Consider the following 10615-nt stretch of genomic DNA (forward strand, 5'->3'; position numbering starts at 1 on the left):
TGATAAGGAGAAAGGGTTTGGGCTTGGGAGGAGGAGGAGGAGGAGGAGAGGAGGGGGCAAACACAATTTCCCTTCAGCTCCTTCATTTCCAGTTGATATAAAACAGAATCATGAAAAATCGCTTCTGGTCCAAGCTCTCCTTTTTAACCATTAACCCATAAATACAGAAGCTGGTTAAAGCCGGTGGATGACAGGGCCTGCCTCAAAAACCTTGTTACGCTCCCCTCAAATTCATTTAGGGAGCAAACAGGTCTTGAGAGTTGTCTGGCTTAATGCATCGCGATCGCTTTTAAAACTCTTGTCTCGGGGCAGATCCGCGGCTCTGCATCTGCTCGTTCGGTGTTAAACTTCATAACCTCCCACTCTAAAATGACGCCCGTATACCCTCTTTAAATCAAATGGCTGTAAATATGTTGGGAGGCAGTTGAAAAGCCCTCAGCCAAATAAGTGATGAAGGGATGGGACATGTAAAAAAAATGAGATCTTCATAAAGTAGAGGGAACATTATAAATTAAAAAAAAGCAAAGTGATATATAATGTTGTTGCAGCCTGATTAAATGTAATGGCATCTCTATTAAGTTAGTTTTGATCTCCATCATTTTATCTCAAGATGTAAAAAGAGGTGATATCCGCAGGTTTTAGTATAATTCATTATGATCCTGTAAATATGCTCTAAAAACTGTCCCGAGAATCAATTTGCCCAGTGCTCTCCGTCTTTGCGGCTCCCTCTCCACACTGTGTGTAGCCCACAGTTTCCATTACTCCCATCATAAATTACAGCGTGGAGTGAATTACACTTGCTTTTCACCTTACCAGGCAGGTTTGATGAATCCTAAGGCACAACACATCATCTCAACAAATCTTCATCACCATGCCAGTCGCTGTCTCTTTGCAGTTTAAACCACTTCAAATCATTTTCATTGCCCGGCTATTAAAATTTGTAATTCACACCTGCCATTGCAGTGATACATAGTTACATGGAACTCCTTCCCCCCTATATACCTCCCGCCTACTGTATTCCTCCTTTCACTTTCCCTCTCTCTCTCTCTTATTCTCTTATTTGCTCATCTCCACACCTTTCTCTCTGTCTCCCTGTCTCTCTCGCCCTGTCTTGTAAATCAAACAACCTCAGGTGACAGGTCATGCAGATTTCCCACAAGTCAGCGGGGTGTAAACATCCATCCAAAAGAGTGTCGCATTGCCGTCACACCTGATGACATAATGACCACTTGGAAACTAATAAACAGCTTCATTCTACCAAAGCTATTGCTCCTTTTCATAAGCGCTACGGTCCCCGATCCCTCTCCCTATCTGTCTCTCTCTCCCTCTCCTATCTGTCACATATTCATCCCCCTGCACCTCACCTCTTCGCTGGTGCTGCCGGAGTTACCCATAAATCACTGCTGTTGTCTAACGCTATCCATTTTCCCAGAAACACAGGGCGGCTGTTGCAGAAATTGGGTCAGGCATAATCTGCAGGGCAGCGGAGCCTAGCTAGTCATGATTCTGCTAGGTAATGTAGCCATTAGCACACAGTGAGAGATTGGTGGGATGCGTTGAAGGGGTTGGGTGGGTGCTGCATGGGGGTGCTGCTGCTGCTGCTGCTGGTGGTGGGGGTCCCTTGTAGATAATGTGACACCCAAGAAAAGCTGCCACATGACACAGTTTTATCGCTCCCCATCAACCACGGGACATTGGTGAGTGTGTGTGTGTGTGTGTGCTCGGCAGTGAGTGCATGAGTCTATAGGTGGCTGTTTTGTATTTGCATGGGTTTGAATTGTTATGAGTTAGTGAATTAAACTTTGACAGTGTGAATTGATTCGCTGCGCTGGACCCTAGTGGAAATCTCAACTGGCTTCTGAATTAGCAGGACAGTCACAAGTGTAACTGATACAGTCACTCATTACGCGGATGGAGAAGAGAGAACGGCTTCGATTAATGACAGCAAGAGTCTTGAACTTTGACAATATGCCTCTTTATTAGGTTTCCTCTTACAAGGCCTGATGCTGGAGAGCCGCGGGAGGCAGACTTCAAATGAGAGAAGATCCCGCCCAAAGGCACGATTGGCTTGTGATAGTATGTGCCTGACTTTTCCCTCCTTCATCTACGTCTTAGATACCTCTATTTATAAATGTGTTACGGAAAAATTGCTCATATTATCAACCTCTTGATTTAGAGAGTGCCGTGTTCAGTTGCGATGATTTTAAATTCAAAATCTATCTGAAAGCAGGACTTTAAAAGTCTCTGTACAATGAAAACATCTGCAGGGTTCAGACCCAATTTAACATATTTTATTCTGCTTGCAGGCTCATTTGCTCAGGAGTCAAACAAATATGGAAGCTACAGTACGAGTCTTGCAGAGGGACGACTGTGTTCAACATTACATCCCTTTAAAAACTTCCAGAGATGAAATTGAAATACACCTGTCAACAACCAGATAAGATGTAAAGAAGAGCCAACATTAATGTAAAATACAATATTTATATAATTTCACACCAGCTCTTTTTCCTCTCTTAATTTGTACTTAGTGAAAAGTGCAGCTAATAAAAGTATAGTAGTCCTTTAATATAGCAGATTATCATGGGTTATTAATGTCTCATATTAGAATGTGTTTGTATGATTCTTTATGGGACAAAAAAATTGTGACATAATTGAGTAATAAAATAACATTTTCCTTTTTCACAAAATGTTTACCTTCCGTGTGAAAATTGCAGTCGTGTTAATAGTAAAGTTATAGCACACAAAAATGAACAGTGCATAAAATAAAACCAAGCCAGCCCAATTTTCACTGAAATAGAAAATTTATTGAATGAGAAGGTTATTATTGAAGATCTAAATTACAATAGAAACAATGATATTTTCCCCTTTAAATGGAAGAAGTGTTCTCTTCCTGTCAGCAGTTTTAGTTCCTGTCAGGTGGAATAAAATGACTGACTGGTCTTTTGCAATTTGTTTGACAAACCAGTGATGAATAATAAAAACATTTTCTCGACCGTGATATGAATCCTAAACTCCAGTGTTTTACCAGTTAAAGAAGAAAAAATAAAATAAAAGTACAAAATTATTATAATTAATTATACACATGGTGTATTTTTATACATATAGGGAAGCTTGGTGGCTTTCTCGTGAGACGCACAGCTGCTGCATAATAATTTTCTTTTAACAAATAAAGTGGTACAATTGATATACAGGGGTTAATGTGGAGACACTTATATGAATGTATTGTAGTAATGTGTGTATTTTTTTACGTGGACTGCAGTGGTGCACATACAGCAGAGTCAATCAATACTCGATCTTGTTGTACAGGTTGTATAAAGGTAACGCTGACAGGCTGCTCCCCGGGTAGTACAGGGGCGTCGGGAAGGCGATAGACCGCGGGACGGGGACGCGCAGTAAGGAGTTATCTCTGAAAACCAGCGGCATCCCCACCAGTGTCTGTGCGGAGGCGTGGGCCATGTTGGCCGCCTCCAGCTCGGCGGAGAGCTGCCGTTTCCATTTGTTCCTCCGGTTCTGAAACCACGTCTTGACCTGAGTCTCCGTCAGCTGCAGGCTGGAGGCCAAGCAGGCCCGCTCCGAGCTGCTCAGGTAGCGCTTCATGTCGAAGGTGGACTCCAGCTGGTACACCTGACTCCGGGAGAAAACCGTGCGCGTCTTCTTCTTGGACGAGTTGCCCTGCTTGTCCGCGCCGTCCGAGTGTCTCTCCTCCGACAGCGGTGACATCTGGCGGCACGGCCGGTCCTGCTCCTCCTTATAGTCCTTCAGCAGAGGCTGGTGCGCAAGGTGCGGCCGCCGTGCCAGCGCGCCGCTCCCAGGCATGAGTCCTTTAGCGGAACCTGAACGCACCACCAGGGGAGAGGCACAATAAATATATTTCCACCATGCTTTTTACTGAGAGGGGGGAATAATCATATTACATTGTTTTAACATACTCAGTTGGAGAGTTCGTCAAGTGTGAACTCTGACTTGTTAAATCGACTGCTGCTGCGAGCCGGTGACTTTTTTAAATAAACAACCCAGAGTGTACAGTATAAGCTATTAATTAAACCCCCGCTCCGTGGATTTAACGCTCAATTGACGACGTGTAGTGCAGCCATTTTGGAAACAGGTTTCATCAATTAGCGGGCTCAATTAAATTTGAAACGAGAGGAAAGACAGGGGGAGGTAATTATTCGACCTTCCACTCCTCTGCCGCTGTGATGATGATGAGGAGGACGATAGTGTCTGCACATAACAAACAAGTGGAAGTGCATGAGCTGCGTGTGAGTGTCACCAACACAGGCTGATGAAATGTGAGCTCAAGTGCAAACAAAAACAATAAACAGGCCTGGTTGTTTATTTATATAAAAAAAAGAAGGCACCTAATTGGGCCTGATTTCATGACATTTATAGTGTAAATAAATAACTGTAAAGTGTCAACAAATGTGTGCTAGAAATATTTGTAATTATTTATGTATCACTTTAACCATTTGTTTCATTCCCTAATAATAATATTATTCCACAAATTTGGCAGTGACAGTAACAACAATAATAGTCAAATAGAAAAGAATAGTAATCCTCACCTAAACACGAGAAGTTGTGCGCTCGGCTGCATGGCTCGCTGTGACCCGTGTCGGAGCAGAAGCAGTCCGCCGAGTCCTCCCCGCCGCTGCACTCCTCGGAGGAGGACACCGACAGCGAGCGCCTCCGCTGCAGGGGCAGAGGCAGCGGCGGCGGAGGCGGCGGACCCTTGGAGAGAGCCTTGGTCCCGGAGCGCGGCGCATCGGACGGCGTGCCCAGGATAGACTGGATGGTGAAGCTGGAAATCGGGCCCGACGAGCACTTGCTCCCGCTGTCTTCTGCGTTGCTCATTCTCGCTTCATAACAGTATTGAAGTATTGACTGAATCGGTCTGTCCCCCTTGTATTCCGTTATTGCTTTCTGGTGCGTAACAATTACGAAAGCGCCTTTTTGTCCCCCCTCTCTCCCCTTTTCCCCCTTCGCCTGTTTAATTGTGGAGTTTTAACATTGAGCTTGTTTTTTCTAGAGCTCGGGGAACATGAGTGTATTCCTGGTCCTCCTCCTCACGCTCTGGATCGCAGGCAGCAAGGTTGCGTCGCTTCATTTGCATGTAGGTAACCTCCTCCATGGGCCAATGGCAGCCTCCGACACAAGCCCGGAAATTTCAAACTCCTGTCACTGTTTCGAGATGGGAAGGGGAGAGCGAGGGGACTGAGGGGGACCAGCACTGCTCTGCCCTGCATTTGGAACAGTTACAGTAATATTTCTAATTTGAACATAAGCATGGTCATAATATTTACCTCTTTCTAACTTTTACAACATTAAATCTGTCTATCCCAAAAGCTAGTATGGTTTTGAATGAATTAAAACGTGGCTGTTACATTTTTAAGTGTCACATTTTTCCTTAAAAAAATATGAGATTATGTATAATAATATTAGATTTTTACTCAATCTGCCTTTTAGAATATTGCAGCTCATGTGGCACAGGTATGGCACAGATTTACAGTTTTAGTTTGTTTAATCTAATGTTGCTCATGTGCAACATGTCACCTGTACAACCAGAGAAAGCTTCAGTCAACTGATGGTGACTTCATGCATGCAGACCAATATCCTAAATTGAGTGACGGTGACACGCGCACAGCTTTGGAACTAACACAGAGGCCCGACTACTTTTTCCCTGGAAATAATAAACTCGTTCCGCGTCCATTATCTGCGATTAAGAATTAATTTGATCATTACTGAGCTAATCTGCCTCGTGATGGCCGCGCGTGGAGTGGAGGCCGGCTAATTGATTGACTAATTGATTGGAGATGGTGGGGGCTGCGTGCGCGTGTTGTGAGAGGTGGGGGCGCGCATCCCACCTCCTCCCACCACACCACCCATGTTCTATATCTCTCTCTCTCTCTCTCTCTCTCTCTCTCTCTCTCTCTTCTCTCTCTCTCTCTCGTGTGTGTGTGTGTGTGTGTGTGTGTGTGTGTGTGTGTGTGTGTGTGTGTGTGTGTGTGTGTCTGCGGGACAGCTGCGGGGCTTGATCTGGCGGTTCGGGCACATTATCCCTCTTTTACTGCTTTGTGCGGGAGCCCCAGACACATTACAAATGGTCAGCTTTAATCATCATGTCAGCTCTTTCCCCGGTAGCCACACAACCGGCATTCGGTGCGGAATCAGGCTGGAAGAGGGAGAAGACGCCGCCGCCGATGATGATGATGATGACGGTGGTGGTGGTGATGATGCTGACGGTGGATTCTGTCGTCATCATCACCGTAACAGCCAGACAGACGCATCTGGATCCGTGCGTAAATATCGCGCACTGGCAGCGGGGCCAAGCAGCTGCTAAACGATCTTAACAAAACGCCCACGCAGGGGAGGCTTTACTGAAAGGGGGGCAAATATATGAGGGCAGTCGGTGCGGGTGCTGGATTTATGGTGGTTACACATAAGGCGTGAAATCTGCAATGACAGTTAAATGGGTTTATTTTATATGCCGCTCTTTTCAAACAAAGACCTTTGTCAGCGCAGCCGCCTTCATCACTTTCAGACGACTTTTGCAAAGTGAGATTGCTTCATCGCGGAGAGACAGTGGACACCACATGGCTGCAGAGCGTGATTTACACGCGTTGTTGTTTTTTATGTCAGGGGCTCAGATTCGGCGTTTTTATAGGCCGAGCAGCGGCGTCCCGTGTTCTATGGAAATGTCCCTCCCTGCAGTCTCACCGGGGCCCTGGCTGCACGGTGAGGCCCAAACGAGCGAGGCCCTAAGTCCGTGCTCTATCACAGTGATAGGTGGTGTATGGGCCGCCCTACCGCAATAACAGAACAAGATCTTTAGCAGCAGAGAAAGGTCTGAGAAAGACAGATGAAGTTATGAGGCGCTCTGATCTGGGAATCAAGCTTCGATAAATATTAAACAAAGAGCCTTTACACGCGTGTATTATGATATATGGCGTGTCCAGGTCTAGAATAAGGAAATTACCAGAGAAAATGATATCAATAAATTTTCTAAGTATAAACGTTGATTATGTTTCGATTTTCATTCAGGAAAGCGAGGCCTGCTCTTTTTTCACGGGGCGTTTGTGTGCGTCCGTGCGCGCATGTGTGTGAGAGAGAGAGAGGGAGAGAGGGAGAGAGGGGAGGAGAGAGAGAGAGTTGTAAACGCAAGCAAAGCGCCCGAGCCCTGGAGGTGTACAATTTATGTAATCTAAGTGTGGAAATGAACTGGGTAATTTATTGGAAAACACAAAGTCAGGAAGATTGGATCAGCACAGCCTATCCAAGGGCTCCTATCCATCAAGTTCCAATTAACAACCTAACCATTGAGTTTTAATGGCTTTCCAATCTACTGCCCTGATAGACTCATCAATTCCTCGGGGAGAAATTAAGAAAATCGACCGCCCCTCGGCGTTTCGGTGTCATTCTTCACAGCAACTATATGTCAAATTAAAAACACAATTAAAATTTAAACTGTTCCAATCAGACGGTGCCCCGCAACCTATGTTTCACTTAATAGAACTTTGATGAAAATCTGATGCTCGCATTCAATCAGGAAAGCAAATGGGATGGGTTTAAAGCGAGATTTCCTTCTTTCGAGATGTGTCAAAAAGAGTTGTTCAAACACTTTGGGCTTTGGGGGACACACGAGGTGCTCGGATCACTCCTGTGTGGCCCCTGATCCCCAGGAGGCACCAACAAAATAGCATCATTTATAGCAGGGTGGGTGTGGGCAGGCTAAGGACCAAAGGGAAGGAAGGTGAAAGGGGATTTAAATGAACTTTTACGCATATGTCACCATTTTGCCTGAGGGAGGGATTAGAGGATCGTATGTTTTTGGATGTGATTTGTTAAAAGTTGAATATGTGCAATTGCATTTAAGCTTATCAATCTCTTGATAACACTGGACTCGCATGGTTTCAGTCTCGGTACAGGGGAACCCTCTGTCAACCCCCAGGGACTTCAGAAAAACCTCTTTCCATGACGCACAGCCAGAATCTGTTCTTCACACAAACGTTTTAATATGTGTACACAGCCTTTAATATTCTCTGTCGAAAAAATTATCGCCCAACACTCATGTGAGCAGAGCCCAGCAGCGACAGAGAGGAGACCAGCATTGCGCAGGGTGGTCAGGGCCACTTGTGTGTTTCCAAACTGGCATTAAAACCACGAGGGGGATGCTCAACATTACCCAGTCAGCTCTCCATTTTAATGCAACACACTGAGCGAAGTCCTCGGTCACGTCCGTTTGCCCCCTTCCCCTGCAAATGTGCTTTATCTGATTTTGGCCCCCGCTCCCTTTTTTCTCCTTTACATAAAGATGTCGCACAAATGGAAATTATCGAGTGGTAATTTTTTCAATTTATGCGCGCAAATCAAGGTCATGAGCTGATCCGAAAGCGGCGAGCATGCGAGCGTTGCTCTTACTTGACGCAATGCGCTGCAGACGTTTGCGGATCGATATGTGCCAGAGGAATAATGCCATACTAATCTATTAATTTGCAGTAATGGGGCCGTGTTGAGTGTGAATGGTAGGTGCGCGTCAATACTTGGGTGATCTGACGATATTTGGATGAACCTTTTGTCTCTTGATGAGGTCATCATATAGAGTTTAGAGCTGACTGATTCATTTCCGATAACTGTATTAGCCCACTCGTGAAAATAGAAAATTGCCCGTGAACCAAAGGTTGTTCTGACTGAGAAATCCACGTGCGTCCCTTATGGTTGATTTTTTACTCAAAATCTCATTTGTTGAATTTTTAATTTCAACATTTTGCTCTGTTGGAATGGTGTAAATAGTGTTTTCACGTGTTTTTAGCCCATTATCACTGGAGACAGGTTGAACCTCTAAAACACACGATGAATAAACTACGAGTGAATCAGGCCTCGTGGAGCTCTGCTGTTTTATTTAAAAGGGATCACGGTTGTAGTTTCTCTGCAACCTGCATGGACCCTGTCACCTGATGACAGTGTGAAGGTGGAGCCTCCTCACAACCTCTGATATTAAAACCTTTATTTAAATTTTTAAAAAATGCATCATAGTGATTATTTATAACTGAAAATATGATTTAATTTGTAAAGAATTATTACTGATCAGTGTTATTTTATTTTGGCTGCATCAAACTGAACAGAAGCTGAGAGGAGTGTCCCCTCCCTCTCCTCACTGCAGCCTCCTCCCCTTGGGTCTGCACTGCTCCCTTGTAACTTTACCTCAACTAAATAAATGAAATTAAATAAATTGAATCAAATTAAATAACCCACCAACTGTAAAATGTCAGCCTTAGTTTCATCCTGGACATAATGTCTCGCCTGGACCCTGTCAAAAAAAACACCTGGATCAATATTTGATTTCTGAACAATTTTGTGGCATCAAAAAGCAAAACCATCGTGATGGACTGATGGGATGGTGCAGATATGGAATTTACTTAGTTTGCTTTTATTATTTTCCAGGGCTGAAGGGCTTCAAAGTAAAATCTGCCCACATTGTGATCCCTGATTTGAGAGAAGTATTGAAGTATGAAAAAACGAGCAGGATCATCTCATCCTATTTATTTTTTATCTAGTTTTTCTTTATAAATGTATTGTTTCATCAAATGGAATAAAAACGAATGCATGAGTTCGCTGAGTTAGTCGCAGAAAGTGACCGGTGACACCTGTAGGTTCATGTGTGTTACAAAGTGCCAGTTTAATAATTTATTTCTAAATTCTACACTTTTTTTTCTTACTTAATTTTTACAAGGTAATCCATTAATCTAGGATAAATGCTTCCATGTAGAGACACTATGAGATGTTCTGTAAATAAATTACAATATAGGGATGATCTTCAATTTTTTTTCGATTTTCAAGTGTTTTTTAACATGTTAACAAAAATTGGACAGTTAGCCAAACTGAATGATCGAAGGCACCAGATGTAGTACGTTTCCTTAAAAATGTGGTATACAAAAATTAAAAATTACAAAAATTAAATGAATAAATAGATAAGAACAATTTTATTAAGTTCTCAAATATTTTTTTCGAAATGTGTTTTATACTAAAATTAAAAAAACTAAAATACAACAACATGAAAATGTGTTGACAGTCACATTGACAGCTTGTTGCAGCGCCAAAATAGTGTGAATTTTCTATAGCTCACCTGTAACTAAGCACACACACACACACACGGCCGTGAGAGAGATGTTAAAAGACAGCAGCTCACACTCAGGGAGTAATGTCCTCTTCTGAATACATTATCCATAATTTTGGCAAGATGGTGGTAATTACGCATCTAATTGACCGAGCCACTTTTTATGTAAAACAACGTTTTTTAAAGTGCATAATACTAAAATGATTACAGGAACCCACCTGCCCGTGCAAGTGTGTCTGTGTCTATTATCAGATTAAGCGTTAATCTGTCTCATCACTGCCATTACCTTTCATAATGTTTACTTTTCTTGGTGCGTGAAAATGTCTGAAATGCTTGAACTCAATGTATAAAATATACAAAATAGCTCAATTTAACCTCCTCAGGTCGTTTATAAAATATTATAATCCACCACCACAGAAACCACAGGAAATAAATCGTACAAAAATGTCTTAAAATGTAAGGAATATGTATTCTCCATTTATTTCACAACATGGTTCAGCAATACAA

The 10615-nt window shown here is 43.3% G+C and overlaps 1 protein-coding gene across 1 annotated transcript; it reads right to left on the minus strand.

Moving 5' to 3' along the window:
* Positions 1-2967: 2967 nt before the first annotated feature.
* Positions 2968-5039, minus strand: hmx2 (H6 family homeobox 2). Its single transcript, XM_035172999.2, has 2 exons — positions 4560-5039; positions 2968-3833 (listed from the first exon to the last, which is right to left on the minus strand). Exons 1-2 carry the CDS (start codon positions 4846-4848, stop codon positions 3283-3285), a joined length of 840 nt encoding a protein of 279 aa, XP_035028890.1. The 5' UTR covers positions 4849-5039; the 3' UTR covers positions 2968-3282.
* Positions 5040-10615: the final 5576 nt, after the last annotated feature.

Source organism: Hippoglossus stenolepis, chromosome 12, assembly GCF_022539355.2.
Source record: "Hippoglossus stenolepis isolate QCI-W04-F060 chromosome 12, HSTE1.2, whole genome shotgun sequence".
NCBI lineage: Eukaryota > Metazoa > Chordata > Actinopteri > Pleuronectiformes > Pleuronectidae > Hippoglossus > Hippoglossus stenolepis.

Bases quoted from the DNA above. Each gene is read 5' to 3' on its own strand.
- hmx2 (XM_035172999.2), bottom strand. From the start codon at position 4,848: ATGAGCAACGCAGAAGACAGCGGGAGCAAGTGCTCGTCGGGCCCGATT. The intron at 3,834-4,559 runs GTGAGGATTACT...TGGTGCGTTCAG, and splicing joins GCACAACTTCTCGTGTTTAG to GTTCCGCTAAAGGACTCATG.